Source organism: Phaenicophaeus curvirostris, chromosome 7 (assembly GCF_032191515.1).
Source record: "Phaenicophaeus curvirostris isolate KB17595 chromosome 7, BPBGC_Pcur_1.0, whole genome shotgun sequence".
Taxonomy (NCBI): Eukaryota; Metazoa; Chordata; class Aves; order Cuculiformes; family Cuculidae; genus Phaenicophaeus; species Phaenicophaeus curvirostris.
The window spans coordinates 36912137-36930788 of NC_091398.1; the positions used below are offsets into that span (position 1 = coordinate 36912137).

At 36.4% G+C, this 18652-nt stretch overlaps 1 protein-coding gene across 1 annotated transcript in view; it reads right to left on the minus strand.

Moving 5' to 3' along the window:
• The window catches only part of LRP1B (LDL receptor related protein 1B), a 699724-nt gene that overhangs the window by 296407 nt on the left and 384665 nt on the right, over positions 1-18652 (minus strand). The window contains exon 7 of the mRNA XM_069861579.1: positions 7087-7249. Within this exon, the coding sequence (XP_069717680.1) occupies positions 7087-7249 (163 nt within the window). The remainder of the gene's footprint in view (positions 1-7086; positions 7250-18652) is intronic.

Consider the following 18652-nt stretch of genomic DNA (forward strand, 5'->3'; position numbering starts at 1 on the left):
TTTTTTTATGAAGAGGATTCTTTTTCAGGTCACCTTTAAAACTTTCTAAAAGTTAGTGTGTCTTATACGTATCTTACAGCTCTTTGAAACTGCTTTGTGACAAGAAAAGGAACTGAGCTCTTTTAATTATGTCATGTTATTAAAATACTAATGATTTTGCTGTTTAAAATTGAGCTCTAATGATTATAACACTCCTTTTTGATCAGCAGAAAATGGTGACTAATCTGAGAAGAATAAAAAAAAAAAAAAGTTTTAAGACTTAAGAGATCCCTCCCCAGCCTTGTGGCTGCTATAAATGCTCAGAAATAAGAGAGTAAAAAAGAGAATAAAAAAGGCAGCAGACAATAAGTGTGGATGTTTATTTTTATCCTGAAAGACTCCCTTGTCTAAATAACAATGAAGCAAATAAAGAAAAATATATACTGGTTCGACCTCTTCTGCTCTTTGAATTTCTCTACTCTTCCTCCCTTGTAAGAAACTTGATCTCCTTGTTGATAACAAATTCCTTGACTTTCTCTCCCTTTTCCTTGTCCAAGAAATCACTCAAATTCCAATTGCCTCTTACTGCACTGTCAGGGCATTCAGCCAGGTCAGGATGAAGAGTTTTTTCTTCCTCTCTGCCTACCTGATCACTACATTTTCTTCAGATACTGTCTGAGAATGGGCAAGAGATAAAAGGCCACACTCCTCCACAGCCTGGGCATGGCACCCCTTCACTTGTCAGGCTAAACATAAGAAATTATTCAAACTGAAACATTTCTAATGGGAAAGAAAAAAAAAAAGAAAACCAAAAATAGGGGTTTAAAATAAAGATAATTTTACCACTCTCTCTAAGGTACAAAATCTCACAGCGCACAGCCCAGTCTGCTTCTATGCATCAAAGAGCCACCAATAGCACTCTGGACTCCAGGCACCAGCTCTTTTCTGGCTATTATGGGTTTCATAACAGAAGATTTCAGGATTAGCTCTATCTAGTTAGATGCTCTTCCAAAGACTTTAGTCCCTGCAAAAGATCTCTCTGCCAAGGATCTCTAAGATCCCCAAAAGCAGGATAGCTCTTACCAGCTTATAAGCCTTCACATGCTGCCAAACAGGTTGTACGTCAGCCTGAAACTCATTCTACTTAAATCTTCACAGGGGGAAAAAAAATGAAAAAAAAAGAAAAATAAAATCCCTCTGACCTCTTAAGGGCTGTTTTCCATCCTCTGGCCTGGCTTTTGCATACCCCAGGCACAGTCTTCTGTGCCCAGCTCTCTAGCAAGGAAAACTTTTGATTCAATGATGTGTAAAGCCTTTACCATTCCCTTGGCTTTTTTGTGTGAACTGCTCAGTGGACCTTACATTACATTTCAATCTCTCCAATAAATGCAGATGTCCCAGGAGGATAATCATACACAGCTTGATTAAGAATATATGCAACAACAGCTAATTGCTTTGGAAGATAACAGGGTTCACATGACCAACTTCCAATTCATTGTTCTTATGCCTACCAGGGTTATATCAGAAGTGGAGTGCATTTACAAGTAAAATGAAAAACTTTAAAAGCAAAAACAACTGTTTCTTGGGATTTTCTCTCAAGCACAGTATTTTATGGATGATGCTCAACTATGTCCTCATGCAGCAGGCTGCATTTCAAAATGCCATCTTTCTCCTTGTTTTTTCATATTTTCCGAATTTTTAGGCTGAAGTAAATTTCCCAACTGTGTTTCAAGAACTTATTTATGTAAAGGAGTTGTTGTTAATAACAACAACAACAAAAAAACAACAACAATAATAACAACAATAATGTGGCTTTGATTTTAGCAACAGAAAAATCTGCACTAAGAATCCTTAGGACCAGATGAAGCTAATGGAATATTTTTATATTTTTTCCTCAGATCAAATTTCTAATATGAGGGAGGGGAAAACTTAGGCTATTAATTCTTCTGTTGTTCCCTTTGTCTCCTTTATGGATCAAGAAGGTATTAACTGATGGCTATTAGAGACTGAAAATGCAACAGAATACTTTTTTTTACTGTCACACAGTTGTTTTTTTCCCCCCTGGACTTATTAACATTACCAAGAAATGGTACATAACACAATAACACATTAATAAATGTTCTTCTAACATCATCATGTCACAATCTCTTCCTGTATGCATTTACAAATGTTGTGTGAAAGAAATAAGCAGAGCTTGGGGGGTTTTATTTCTACAACATAGCAGTAAGAAAAGCCGATTAAAAGATTTATTCAAATATTTACATGACACACACTGTTGCAGTATTAAAGTGTGAGCTCACTCCTTTAACAAATCTCTTTAGCAGTAAGTCTTTTCTCCCCATTGTTACTAATACAACTTCTAAATGGTAGTTACAAGCTCCTGTTTCAATGACTTCAGCCACTAAGTGGGCATCCTCTCTAACTGTTCTCTCCCTGCTCCTCTACACCCCCTCCAGTACACCCTGCCTTTATAGTGATTCATGTAGGAGGGATCTAATCCATTTCCTCTCTCCCAGGACTTTTCTATGCTCTGCTCCATGCATCCTCCCACATGCCAGCTTTGCTCTGCACATCCTCTTTGTAATCTCACCCTATGCGCCCTTTCTCTATGCATTCCCTTATGTTCAGAACAGTTTTTGAAGTGGGTGCTAGATCAATTCCCTCTGCATTTCAAACACTCTCCTTAAAATTCATCTTTTACCATAAGCCTACAAAATATAGTAGGAAAATTTGACTGGCATCTCAAATAGCATCGAAGCTATCATTATAAGCCATGCATCACTGGAATTAGGAGTAGCCCTGAACCAACAGCCCTGTCTGCTATTCCTGCGTTTCCTCATTTGCTGGTACTCCCAAAGAAATTGGAAAATGGGTTCAAGGAGAAAATAAGGCACAATGATATAAATATATACATAGGTGCTAAGGGGCATGGTTTAGTGTTTGATAGGAATGGTTGGACTCTGGTGGGTCTCTTCCAACCTGGTTATTCTATGATTCTATGATATATTACTCCATGTACGGTAGATTTCTAGGCAGTGCTCCTGCTGGGAGAGAACTGCAATACATCCATACTCCAATTTATCCTTCTTTTGTAAAATGTCATTACACATTCTCTATTGCAGTTGTGGTGCAGAAGAAGGCAACAATTTACTTTGAATGCTGGAGGTAATAAACATAGTACAAATATGTAGATGTAAACAGCAGTCCATTCCACAATATTAATTCCTAATGTACCTGGATGCGTCCAAATATCAGATAACTTGAACAATATGGATTTTATTAATTATTAACTATTAAAAATGGGGGGGGCAGAGACATAAAAAATATAAGTAACTTTGTCTATAGACATTTAGCTGGTCAATGACAGATCTGGAAGAGAACCTAAATCTAATATATCCACTTGTGAGTTTTAAATGTATTACCTTCCCTATCACACATGTACATTGATCAAAGTCTCATGAATATGCAAGCTGATTGTCAAACTAGCTGGAATCCTTTAAAAAGTCATTCCTCATGAATACAGCAGACCTACGCTGAAGACCATAGCTAGAGATAAAATCCTTCTACTCAACTCAGATTTGTTTCATGTGACAGCCCTCAGTACCATCATCAGTTTTACACCAGTTTCAAGGTCCTGTAAGAGCAATAGCTTCTGTTTCTCAACCACTTAAGAAGTCCCATCTTAAAATGTATCGAAATTATGACCTGCAGACATGAGGATCCAAACATCTCACTTCAAAAGCATTTGATAGATAATACATTATTGCAAAACAATTTATTCTACACTTCAGTTGCTGATTGCAAATTTTATTTCCTACTAGCATTGTTTCAGCTTTTTCTTCAATGTATGTTGCACTGACAAGTTTGGACACAGGTTTAGTATTTGCACTGCACTACACTTAAGTGAAAAGTAGTTGTTCTAGCACATCAGTATTTACTATTGTGAAACCTCTAATTAAGTAAATTATTAGTTCATTGTTCGGGGGAGGAGGTTTGAATTTTCTCGTAAACTTTTTAGGTGGGTTTCCATTAGACACAGTTTGGCGTTACCAAAAAATTAACCACAGTAACATGCTAGAGTGTGTCCAGAGGAAGGCAAGAAAGCTGGTGAGGATCTAGAGCATAAGACTTAGGGGGAACAGCTGAAGAAACTGGGGCTGCTTAGTCTAGAGGAGGCTGAGAGGAGATCTTATCATTCTTTACAATTACCTAAAAGAAGGCTGTAGTGAGGTGGGGGTTTGTCTCTTCTCCCAAGTAACAAGCGACAGGACAAGAGGAAATAGCCTTTAGTTGCATGAGAGGAGGTTAAAAATAGATATTAGGAAATATTGCTTCACTTAAAGGATTGTAAAAGGCTGTTGAGGGAAGTGGTTGAGTCACCATCCCTGGAGGTATAGCTAAAGGACTTAGATGTAGCACTTAGGGACATGGTTTAGTCATGAACTTGGTATTGTTAGGTTAAGTGTTGGACTTGATCTTAAAGGTCTTTTCCAGCCTAAACAATTCAATGATCCTATGGTTCTATGCCTATATTACAAACATAACAAACATGTTTGTTCAAAAGATTTTTGAAGAGCACAATCTTTCTTCACTCAATTTAAAGTTCAGTCTTAGAAGAATAACAGAAGTTATTTCACTCATTAAAGAAGTTCTTTCGCTCATTAAATGATACAAAATACACTGAGTAGCTCAAGTGCGATTGTAAGCTTGAAGAAGAATAGATAAAATTATCACCACTAAACATCTAACAAAACTCACAGGCACAGAAATGTAGAATTAATCACACTCAAAATACATTCTTGAGTGCAGTGGGGGGGGACTATTTGAAATGAAGGTATTTTCCACCAGTGCTTTAGTTGTCCCAGCAATAAATGCAGAATTTCTGGTTCACAAAACAACTAAATGCATAAAAGAGCAGACGTGAACATGTAAGAATAGCAGGGCTTGACCCTGTCCTACTGCAGGATGTTTATCATAGGCATAAAGGCATGTGATCAAGCTCTGAATTCCTTAGCATAAGAAATGGTCTTCTCTGTGCGAGTACCTGCAACTTGTAGAAGAATGTTGGGGCCGATGAACATACTATGATAGAAACGCATTAGAAGAGCAAATACCTTACAATGTATTTACATTTAACACCTGAATATGTAATTCTTATGGGAGATAAAACCTCCTAGAACAGGGATTTATAATCATTTGTTTACAGTGTATAGATAGAAACATAACCATTGCACACACACTTTTATCCATCTCACTCATTCAGTGCTCAACTTGCAACATTTCTTTGTGATGATGTTTTTTGTGATTCTTTAAATAACATAAAATCAGCAATTTTCTTCGGCAGCAACTCCATGATAATGCTTTGACTTAGAAATATTTCACAACTAGTATCATGAAAGAGTAGAAAGAAAGCAAAATAGAAAAACAAAAAAAAAATAAAAGAATGGGACAAAACATTTTTAAGAAGGCAGAATGTTTTCTGATCACCTGTTTCAACTCTGTACCAAAACCCAGTCACAAACAAGCACGACTAATATATAAAGTGGGGCTTATCAGCTCAAATATATGCTAAATAGTCTGTTAAGAGAACAATGTACAACAGATATTTAGTAAAATTGCTAACAAAAAAACGTAAAGAAGTAACTGCTGAAATGCAAAACTTGCATCCCAGGAAAATTTTCCACTCAGTGTTTCCACCATGAAATAAATTGGTATCGTTACATGAAGAATGACCTTGTGAAATACTGTACTTGCTGCTGGGCTTTCCTGCAGACCAACACTCACATCTACACTAAACCAGACTCTATTACTCTTGTATATGGTACTGACAAAGTACCCAGATAAGAATTGTTTGTAGCTAGCAGATAACAAATGAAGGAAAAACAATCTCTCTTCTCCCATCCCACCCTTCCTCAAAGAATCAAAGGGTTGGTTACAATTCTTACATTCCTGACAGACAAGATTAGCTAAAGACAAGCTTTGGATTCATCCTGCAAACCTAGTGAAGAATATACAGGGCAAACATACAGAAAAAAAGGCTGCTGTGGACAAATTTGAAAGCTTCAAGTTCGTTCAGACCAGAATTTGCAGAAATCCATTTATATATGAATTTTTATTTTTCTTTTAAAACAATTTTGCAGTCAGATCATGTCAAGCTTACCATCTGCTGCAGACAGAAATATAGTTACATGCAAGAATTACATTATAAAACTTCTTTGTAAATTTTACATGCAAGATGTTCTCGTCACAATTAAAGTCATTATGATAATATATCTTAATATTCAATCAGGCTTTAAATAAAGAGTGACAAAAGTCCACATATGGATGACAAGATGTTCTACAGTAAATATTTTTGTATTTATTGAGAAGGCACTTACGGCAGTTTAGGACATATCCTGTCAGACATTTCAGTCTAAACTACTTGCAGACTGATAAAACCATGATAAAATCCCTCTCCTAAAATCCTCCCCAGAATTTTGTTTTTAAATTAAATTGATCATATTCCTACTTAAATTTAATTATGCTTTTACATTATCATTTGCTTGAAGACTTTTCCCAGGTGGTGGCTGTCTGCAATGTAGTTTAAGCAAGGCTTTATTCCCAAATGATTCTGAATGCATCTATGGACAGGAAAAAACAAGTACAATGTAATTTAACCATTAGAGCTGACTCTTTAAAGATGAGTAAAAATTCTTCCACTTTTTTATGTAATTGAATGTGTTGAAGCAATTTCCAGTATTCCTACAACCAAGGCAATACAGTATAAAAAAACCCTAAAGTTCCTTTTCCACAAGCTCTAATTAGAAGCACTATTCACTGAAAAACAGAAGTAAAAGAAAATATTATGACAAGTAGGAATAAAATTGTTCTTTTTTTTCACTTTTTATGCCATTTTGAGAATTTAAAGACACATTTTGCAATTAATATAGCTAACCACTTGCCACAAGTTCATCACACATTGCTGTTTTGTTATACCAGCTACGCAAAGTAACTCAATACAGCAACAAATAGTTTCTAGAAGACCTGAATGAAACAGGTATACTACGTGCAGTCAGAAACAAGCACATACGATATTTAATAAATCCTAATGCAGATAAATAATCTTACCCTGATGTTGGATCAACAGCTATGGACTTAGGGTTATTAAGATCAAGCTCGATGATGGTAACGCACACTGATCCATTCTGGCTGCAAACGAAGATCCTGTCACTGATGTGATCTACGAAGTAAAAATTTCCAGTGATCCAGTCGATTGCTATTTGCTGTACATCTGCCAGGAAAAAAAAGAAGAAAAGCTCAGAAGTGCAATTGTAATACAAATGACTGAACTGTAGCCGCTTCACCATGCAGATGTTCTACACAGTTAAGGAGCTCAAGCTATTTTCATGTGTATTATACAGTATATAATAAGAAATCTAATTTTCAACACATAAATATAGGTCGGAGAGAATTTTTCCATTTTAAATATAGAAGTCTGATTGCAACATCACAGGCATGAAAGTCACATTTTCATAGAATCATAGAATCATAGAATAACCAGGTTGGAAGAGACCCACCGGATCATCGAGTCCAACCATTCCTATCAAAAGGAAGATAACCACCTTACTCTTTTTGGCCTTAATCTGCTGTCTTTACAATATTTCTGGCACACAAGGTTTTTCTCCTCTTTCCCAGGCCATGCCAAGTTATAAGCAGTGTTCCATGGAAAAAACTGCATCACAAACGTTCTCTTAAATATTTTAAACTTTGTCATTGTAAGTTATTTATGATATATTCAGGGGCAGCATCACTGACTGATGGTGCATCCATGAAACAGGGGTCTGAAATACTGATGGGAAGGCAACTTCTGAAGCCACTCAAGTTCTGAAGTTAGTGTTCTAGGATGTCTGTTACAATGTGGGGATGCTACAGGCATGAATGTCTAAAATCCCTTGTCTGTAATAGCAGATAGGTGTGTGCGTGCATTTATTTTCATTGAAATGTCTTAATTTTTGGTAGTTCTAGATGGCACCAGATTTCTGATTCAATTGCCACAATAAGTAGCATTAAAGTAACTGTGTGATACTTATATGGACACATTTCTTAACAACGAGGCCAGGAATTTTCCTTTTTGGGACACTAAGAGAGTTTCACAACTACAAAGCGCAACTTTTTTAAAACATTCTGTTGTTTTGGGTTTTTTTCTTGTGAGAATCAAGAATTACCCTTTGTAAATATCTTCTAAATCCTGGGTATTTCATATAAGTCAGCATATCTGTCCATATGTAGTCTTACTGTGATGGAAAGGAAAAGGAAAAAGAAGCACAAAGAACGTAACTTTATTAATTTAATTTAACTGATATTTTTTCATGCCATATTCCTGTTGACAGTATTGTTTGATACCATCCTTTGAGACAGAGTTAGTTATTCATGAATAAAGAATAACTCAGTTACTATAACAATGTTTCCTGTTAAATATTTTCAATATTAATTAAATTTGTATATTATAATAAATATTTTTGCATTATATTACTGTGGTTTCAAAATATTGCTAGAATAAGTTGAAATACTTTCATGATGAGAGAAGCTAGATGTGAAAAAATGTCATTTCACCTAGTAGCATTTCATTAGTTACTTTTTCTGTATTTCTATCATCCTTCAGAAGTTGAATTTTTAGGTTTTTTTTTTCCCCACTCCAACAAGAATCTGTAGCTACCTTCACATACCTGCTGCACTGCAGAAAAAAAAATGTAGTCATTACATTTTTGACAATAACTGAGGGCTTATGAGTCACACATGTGCTAAATACTTGAGGGAGACACAGAGACTCATGCATTGTCCTTCAAAGTGCAGGTAACATAAACAAGATTTACTCAATAAAATATCAGGAATAGCTTCCAGCTGTATTCCATCTCAGCTATCCCATTACACAGTTCACTGCTGTCTCTCCTGTCTCAGATTTCTCCCCTTCTGCTATTCATTTTCCTTTTAATTCAAAGTGAATATTATGCCTCTTCCCTTCTGATAGCTCCTATTACAAAGATATGCTGAGGCAGAATAAAGAAATGCTCCATTTAGTCCAGTATTCAACCTCCAGAGCAGGCCAATGTCAGGTGCACTATGAGACATATGCAAGCACTAATATATTTTAGACAATAAGGAGGAAAGGGTTTTTTTTCCCTTATCTAAACAAAATATAGGACATTCTTCTAAATATCAGAGAAACCCCTGCCCCACTAGAAATCAGTCATATTTTAAGCACTTTCAATGTGTTTCCTTTCCCTTGTCAGAAGGTGGATTCATGGAATTAAAACTTTATGGCTCGCTGATTCAATGAGACTTTTGAAAATTGAACACAGGCTTCCATGTACCAGAAGCAATTCTGAAAATGTTATTTCTAAAGAAGAAAAGTTACAAAAGGGATTCAATTTGAACTATTTGTAGAAATAAAACTAGTAATTTAATCTTGCAATGAGAGCTCTGGAAGATTGTTATACTTTGGGAAACGGAGGAAGAGGGATAAACTTCAGTAGCAGCCCACTAGAGGAGGGTACTGTTTTCTTAATTTATGGGAATTTTCACATAAATGTGACATATAGCCAAAAGATGAGACACAAAGAGATTATTAGATCTGTTAACACAGAATCATAGAATGGTTTGTGTTGGAAGGGACCTTAAGGATCATCCAGTTCCACTCTCCCTGCCATGGATCAGGTCACTGATCCAACATAATAGTACTCACATTCATAAAAGTCCCCATCCCTGGAGGTGTTTAAAAGACAGGTGGATGAGGTGCTGATGGGCATGATAGGAATGTGGTTGATAGGAATGGTTGGACTTGGGGATCCTGTGGGTCTTTTCCAACCTAGTGATTCTGTGAAAATGTCGGCTTTGGTTTTGCCCTTAGTTATTCATTAACATATCACAATAAATGGCAATAAACAGGTTTTATATATAGAATACAAGGATAATTAATTGAAGGTTTGAACTGAACAGTTAAAACTGAGATCCAGGGAAGTGAGACATCTAGAAGCAATTCACACCATAACCTCTGTGTCAAAAGCATCAGTAGGTCTTAACACCTATTTATCTCATTTCCCTTCCCTGCAGGTTGTCTTTGGGAAGGGCATGGAGATACAAGCTGCGCAGCTTGTCTCCAAGAAGCAGGCTCATTACAACTGCAGTCCTTTTAAAGCTGGTCATTACAAAGCTATAGCTAGGGACTTTATCACAGTTTCCAGAAAAAGAGGCATATTAATTCACATTTTATTTCAGAAGTCTGCTGCATTAAATGCAGGAGAGATCTCCCACTATGCAAAAAACACCTCTCTCAAAAATAGACCTTCTGCAGCAGTACGTCACTGTAATCTAGTATTGGGCATTCAACACAGTAACATTTCCATCCAACAGTTGTTACAAACACATTGAGTATTGTAGATACCATTGATCTGGTCTGAGGTTTGACTTTTTTTGTACCACACACTCTGCAGTTAATTGGACACATCCAATATAAATCTAAAGAATTGTCCAACTCCTGTAAAATTATATTCTACATGAAAACAAAACAAAACAACAAAACCCACTTAGCTAGCAGATAACAGTTCTCCTGAATCAAACTTTTAATCTCCGTGGTGTTGCTAGCAGCTATGCATTAAGGTGCTTTAAATGGCTCTGCAGTTATCACACAAGCTGAATTTACCAGAGAGAAGGTTTTGTTTGCACTGCAGACTTTTAAAATGTATATTCTTGTACTCAGGAAGCTACTAAACTAATTTCATGCCTATTTCTGGATTCATATATTATACCTCAATACATAAAGGAGTCTAGCCCACTCACATCTTTAAGGTAATTAATCTTTTTTTCTTTCATTCTCGTAGTTTCAGAAGTCTCTAAAATGAAATGCCTCCCCTTGAAAACACACATATTTATTCTAAGCAATATTTTATGTATATTTAAGAGTTTTTCTTATTTTAATAATACTTTCCTAGAGCATTTCTGCCAAATGTGATCATCCTTCTTTTACTTCTTTCTAAAAAACTAGGATTTCCTCTCAAGGACTCCATAAAGAATAGTTAAGACATCATATAGTCTAAATTCCACTTTAGTTAATGACATTATGTAGACCATGGGCACTAGCAAAAGAATGACTAGAGGTATAGTTTTTCTATTTCTTTAAACACAAAAATATTATTATCCCTTTAGAGAAAATGGCGATTTTATGAGGGTGGCTAAATCTTCAAAGGGTACAGGAAATATGTGACTTTTAGCCAAAATAAAGCTTATGAAAATCAGAGCAATATTGAATGACTATCTTCTTTCACTTTAATTTTCAAACATATATCTTGCACTGTATGCATTTCTACATTTATTTCTATTTCAAACCAAGTCTTGCACAAGAAATCTTCTGTTACCAGAAGAGAGGGAAAAGCAACACCATATTCATGCATTTATGCTACTGTTTTAATTAAGGATTCAACATACATACTGCCTATTCAAATCAATATTAATGGATTTCTTGTTTTCCAAAGGTTGAAGAAAGACCAGAAACAGAAAAATACTAAATACAAGTTTTGTCCAAAAACCTCATTCGCATCACCCATATACATCTCTTCTGAATAACATCCGCACTTCCACACAGAAAGTATTTTTTGGGGTAGGTAAGAGAATGGGAAATGGTTTAAAGAGCGGTAGGTGTATCTTAAATAAAAGGTCTTGGTGGGCAGGTACCCTGATTCCCCATGACTGCAGCCTCAAAATCACGGTTGCAGGGAGAGAAGTATTTGCAACTCCCACACACTGAAACATCAACTGTTTCTTTATAGAATTTTTCCCTGTTTGCAAAGAGTACCTCTGCGTTGTCACAGGTACTCGGGTCTGCTAAGAGTCACTTGTTTGATTTATTCTATTATACAAGCAGGGTAGTTCTGAGGATTGCGGAACAGTTGTTTGGATGGTTGGCCATATGCTAGGGGAATAAACACTTCAGAGAAGCAAGAGAGTATCACTGAAATAAAACTTTCAGGAGCTTAACATTTCCTTAATGAGCATCCTAACATAGGGAAGATGTCAGTGTACTCCCTCGTGACAACAAAGATAGGAGTGCAAGGGCTCACGTGCCTTATGCCAGGAATAGTCACCCTCTGGTCCTTCTTTCTGCAAAGGCCAGGAAAACAGGACTGAAGACTTCCTAGACAAGCTCATACACTCTTACTCTACAATCTTTCATGTCTGTAACTGTTTGCCTCCAGGGCCCACTTTCATAAACTCGCCTGGAGTAAAGAAAACTTCTTTTCACTGTATTTTCACTAAGGAAGCATCTCATGGTTACATCTGAGTCAGAAGCAGTGAGACAAAAAACAAAAGTAAAAAAAAATAAACTGCAAACCAAAACCAAGAAAAATGTGATAACATAAAATAATAAGTAAAAATGGGACAACATATTTGAGAAATTTTGCTTTTTTTCCCTGTATTTTCTTAACCTTCGGGGTGTTTTTTCATGAAAGCTGAGATTTTATGAGGCGAGTCTTTGTGAATAATGGTGTAAGGCAGGTTAATGCTAAAAGTGCTGGGCATGGGCAGACCTGTTTCATTTAATTACTATCTAGTTTTTGACAAAAAGAGAAAAAAAAAGAGCTCAAATTACATATTTGCAAAGGAACCAACAACCAACCAGCCTGAGGATAGGCTTTTTGCCTCCACCTGAGTAAAAAGACAAGTTTTGAATAACAAGATAAACAGCCTTTCTTTTTCCAAAATAGCCAGAAGTGGTGAGACCCATGTAAACAGTAGTTAAAACACAGTTAAATGACAGGCTGTGAAATCTTGCAGAAGCACTGCCTTTGCTGTGCCTCTCTTCTGAGCACAATGTTCCTAATTAGCAGTCTAGAAAACCTTATAGTGACACAGTGGCTTGGGAAAGTTAAGCTGGCATAGATTTTTCTGTGCCCCCTCTGCTGACAGCAGTTTGCTGTAATTACATCTGCAATGCCATTTACAAAACATGATTTTTATTAAAAATGTCATCATTCAATAACTTAGGCACACTGGTGTCTAAACTTTTAACAGCCACGTCCTGAGTGATTATTGCATATGTTTAAAATGAAAAATCAAATAAAAAATATCCATCTATCTTTTCCAAATGACTCATCCTCAAATATCTAATTCCTTTGAATTAAATCAGCCTTCTGAGATACTGTTTGTAAAGAGTATAATGCAAAACCTAAAACATATTAAATATAAATAAGCATCCAGACTTCAAGTTCCGCAAACAAAAAGAAAGCTTTTCCTCTTGTTTGCTGATTAACATAATTTAAATTTCAATAAATTTTACTGTTGAAAATACAGTTGGTATTCCTCCAGCCCTACAGGATATTAGAAGACAGTGCTTTAGAAACCTATAGAGATGAACATTTAGACAACAGCAGTTTCCCCAAGCTGAAGAGTTCTCAAAAATATAAGCCTAATCTAAATATTATGAATATTTAATGAAAACATCCTCATAGCTCATGAATGCACCTAGTCTCTCAAAGACGTAGTCTATCCAGTCACTCAGAGAGTCAGGCATCCACCTCCCAGCTACATATAGAGAACACCTTTAGGCACTTATTCTATATGGATTCGGGTTGGTTTTTTTTCCCTGTATAAAACCAGACTTCTATCCTTCTCCTGGATGCAGCCCTCCAGCTCTGGAGTCCTCAGCACAGGAAGGACACGGAGCTGTTGGAGTGGGTCCAGATGAGGGACACAAAAATGATCTGAGGGCTGGAGCCTCTACAGGAGTACAGCAGATAGCTATGTAAGTTTGCTGTTGAGTTCAAAATACAATCTTAGCCTATACAGTGGCCCTGTTCTACCTACACCTTGCCTTGTGTTCGCTTCTATTTCTACAGAGGCATTTTCAGGGGTTTTATGGCTTAGTTTCTTAACTATGAGTCATGTTTCTACAGGTGGAAGTAAAGCGACTGAGCGCTATTAAGACAGGCGTGCTACAGTGCATTGGTTGAGGTTGAACATTGAGCAGGTACCAAATGCACGTTTAACAATAAACTTCTTCCTTCCATTGGAATCTGCAGATTAATAATAACAAAACCTCACATCTATTTCTTCTAATAAATCCCTCTGTTTACAAAGCATTCAGAGGAAAGGTGATGATGGCAGACCCCAGGTATGCTTGGGTCTATGCCTTTGCCATATGCCTTTTTTAGCATATTTCTTCTTATACTTGTGTTGTAGAATGATTTACCGCACCAATGCATCAAGTTTCAGGAATGATTAAAAAGAGTGTAATATTTTGTTAGTGGCTCTTGAGTCACAGACCTGGCTGTGATGCCAAAAGATTAAATGAGCAAGGAGAAAGTGTGAAACAATGAAATAAGTGCCTTATGAATGGCTCTATCTTTTAATCCTGAGTATTATGATTTTTATAAGGAGTGTATTTTCTGACATAAATCTCATGTCAGAAAGAAGTAAGAGTGGTCGAAAACCATAACATTTCCAATTTCTGCATTACCGAGTTTCAAACACATTGCACAGTGATTCTAAACTTGTAATGGGGTCCCAGTAGCCTGCATACATGCTGAACAATAAAGACAGATTTATAGAGGTACATGGCTATAACCGTCTCTTCTTTTTTTTTTTTAACTACACATTTAAAAGCTTCTTATAAATCTGCTGAGACTGTAAATCAAACCCAGTTATTTACTTCAAAGCAGTTAAGTCATCCACTGTTAAAATTAAAGCATAATTCAGCTGTAATAGGCATCCGATCAAGCATGTGGACTAAGAGAACTGCTGTGGGGAAAATGCCATGGCTACATTAGGCTGTAACACTTGTCTCCTTTAACCACTCTCCATCAAAGGCAAACATCTACAACTTTCCCCCTTCCTAGAACTGCCTGCCGCATGTATTATGAACTTCACGAGCCACCATCACGCAAAAATAAGGTCACTTAAACATTTTCCCATAAAAATACTAAGCAGTAGATGATTACAATTTTAAAGATATATCAATAAAATATGGAGTTACTTTTACAAAACAAAGTATTTAAGGGAAACAGCTTCCAGGAAAAGTTTGAAGAGTTTAATAACAGGGGTAGGCAATGGTGCTTTAAGAGGGGATAACGTAGAAGCAAATTATCTCCGTCAGCCTTTAAAGAAAGAGTCAGGGAACAAAGAAAATATATATTGTACTTTTTATGTAGACAATAACATTTGTCAGACAACACAGGATCTGGACTATGCTGTAGTAGTTTCTTGCAGGTAAAATGTAGGTCAGAATTTTGTAGGATAATTTAATTTTGAGCCCACTACAGTTGCTATTAGCAATATATGGTCCAGACAATATGAATACGCAGTATATGACACGACCTTGCGCTATAAATCAATCTGTTTCTTTTCCCCAAAGGGCATTATTATATCCAGTTTTAATGAGAAGGTAATACTGACCACAGAGTATTTCATTCAGATATACAGATCTATTCTTATTGAGCACAAAAGTCTTTATCTTCATCGCAAACATACTAAGGGAAAAGAAGAAGAAATTTTACTTCCTTTTTTTTTTGATAAAATGAATTACAGAACTTGTTTATAATATCATTAAAATTTGTACATACATGGAACCAAATTTAAATCTGGATTGAGAATTATAACTTTAAGAATTCTAAAAAAAAAAATCTTTGATTATATAAAAAAATATCTACACAGTAACCAAATATATACCTCATCGATCCACACAATATCTCTGAAACGAAATCATATCATGTACTTTACTAGATGAGAGAGCCTCTTTTTTTAGGGTTCCTAAGAAAAGAAAATTGTTTTTTATATTAAAGACATGATGTTTTCTTCATCTTTTTCCTGCCCAGGGAGGTGGTTGAGTCCCCATCCATGGAGGTACCTAAAATACGGGTACGTACAGTGCTTAGGGATATGATTTAGGAGTGGACAGGTATGATTGGGCTTAATGATCTCAAAGGTCTTTTCCCAACCTAGTGATTCTATGATTCCTTCCCTCTAACAGAGGCGTCACTGTCACCGCCTGATGCCATCAGCATGCCTGTACATCAGCAAAACATTCAAACTCACTGTAGAGCACCCACCAATGTCATTTCACCGCTATGAATGCCAACTGCCAACTGATTATAATAAATGCATACACACTACCTCACCCTTCCTTTCTTCCTATCTTTCCTTTTGGTTTTGTATCCATTTATTACAGTTTTTCAATATAAAAATAGTAACATTTGAGAAGACTTACTTATTACATGTGACTTGACCAACAAAGCAGACAACTGCCCAGACTTAAAATACAGACATCTTTCATGTACTTAAAATCAACAAAAGTGATTTTTTCTCACTTCTTTCCATTAATGCAAGAACTGAAAATAAAACATGAGTTCAAAGTTGTGCATTAATTACTTTTTTAATCATAATCAACCAGACATCAAGACACTGAGTTTTTGTTTAATTTTATCATCACTGTAGTGATGAGATCCAAGTACTGGTCTACCTAAGCATTCCCTTAAAAGACAATATCACCATATATTCCATTAAAAAGTCAAATAGCTGCTGCTTCCAGTAATATGGCTCAAGCTCAATGTTTTTATATTTGCAGAACTTGAACTTTGCTTTCAGAAAGCTTCCAGCCCTTTCCAAAACTACCCTTTCTAGAAAGATATGAGGCCATAATCTCGCCTCTTCTCACCCACAGAAGCCTTATGTACTTTGTGCTAACTACTTCTACCTTTTGTATCTCCTATTGTTTTAGCATTTCAGGTTTTAAACTTCACAGCATCTCTGTGCCATATGGAAATACTGTTATCCTCATTTTATTTTTAGAGGGGAAAAGACAAGATTATGTTTAGAGGGCAAAAGTCAAGTCATCCTGTATGTCTCATGAAAAATAATGCTCTCCTGGCTAGCAGCATATTGCCTCTTTTCCCAATGCACTTCTCCTTTCATGTAAATAGTCAAAATAATTTGTCCCAATCCTTGCAAAGAAATACAGAGGGAAGACAGGAATTTGCACTGCATCCCTCCAGCAGTTCCCTCTGCAAGATGTTCTCTTCTCTTCCTTGTAGTAATATTTTTTGCTTCCCCTCACGTTAAATTACTTTTGCAACAGGTTATCCCACAGGCAGCAAGATACATGGTGCTAATGCTGTCCTAAAGCAGGAGCACAGGACCAGGTGATGCTCAGGCTCTGCCTTCACATCACCCAGCACCCTTCCAGCCTGCAGTCGGCTCTGCCTTGCACAAGGTGCTGCTGAAAATTTTACAGTTCATGTAAAAGTGTATTTCAAATCTTTTCAGATCAGTTCTCTTCAAATACTTCTTTTCTTTCAGTCTACTTCATGAAAGAAAAACTACCTGTCCAATTATATATTTGCAAAATTAAAAAAAAAAAAAACCAAACAAAACCAAAACTCAACAGTGACCAGTTGTTCTGGAAGATACAGAACACTGACTACAGAGCATTAATAGACCACTATAAAATGTTTCTCCGCTACTTCATCTTACTTGAGTATCTTATTCCCAGTGGGTTCATTTCTGAAGTGAATGGAAGATTATGACTCTTCAAACAAACCTGAATTTATAAATCAGTTGACAGTGATGCTCTGTTGGCTACCAGCCTCTCCTTGCCTTGTGCAAGGGGCTTGACACATAATAGAGCTGGGAACGGCACATTGTGTGACTGCGATGACAAGATGGGGTTGAGAGGAGAGAAGAAGGGACTGAAGTGAATCCAAACTGCAACTATGTAACCTCATGTAACTGAAAGACGGCTGATTTAGATTAGATTAGAGGAATAATTTTTTTACTGTGAGGGTGGTGAGGCACTGGAAAGGTTGCCCAGAGAAGTCAAGGATGCACTATCCCTGGAGGTCTTAAAGACCTGGTTGGTTGACGCTATGAGCAACCTGATCCAGTGGAAGGTGTCCCCACCCATGGCAGGGGAGCTTGGAACTGGATGATCTTTAAGGTCCATTCCAACCAAAACCATTCTATGAATCTATGATTCTGTGACACTGTGAACAGACTCAATGACTAATCATTATATCCTTGAAAGAGTTGTAAAGTGAAAATAGATATTTTCAATATAGTTATAACTAGTAGAGGAATAGCACTGATCTTTTTAAACACATTATATTTATCTCCTTACATATAAAAATACTCCTCCACGTTAGAAAATGGAATAATATACTTGAGTAAAATATCAACATAGAGCAATGCAAGCAAGTCCAAAATGCCCAAAAGAAGAAGAGTGTCTGGAATCGTGTGGATGGTGGCAGGTATCCCCACTGACTCCTCAATCAGCTCATTATTTTTGCTTATATAGTGTGACAGACATTTACTGGAGTACACACACAAAAACTCTCCAAACTTTATCATCACCTCGTGGGCTGTCATGGTGAATGCAGCTGTTCTGAGACATGTTGATAAAATGCAGGGCTTTAGGGCTCCAGCTTTGCACAAACAGATCAACTTTTGCCTATTCTCCTCTTCTCATTTAATTGTTTAGATTGATTAAAACATCTTTTTTTTTTCCCCGGAACTAAAGAAGTGACATAGCTTAAGTCTGGCTTTAGCAAAAGTGATTTACTTTGCTTAAAAGATGTCTTAGATGTAATTTTCTTATTTCAGAATAAGTGCTTCACTAAAACAGCCATTAAAAATGGTAACGCCAACCCAAGAT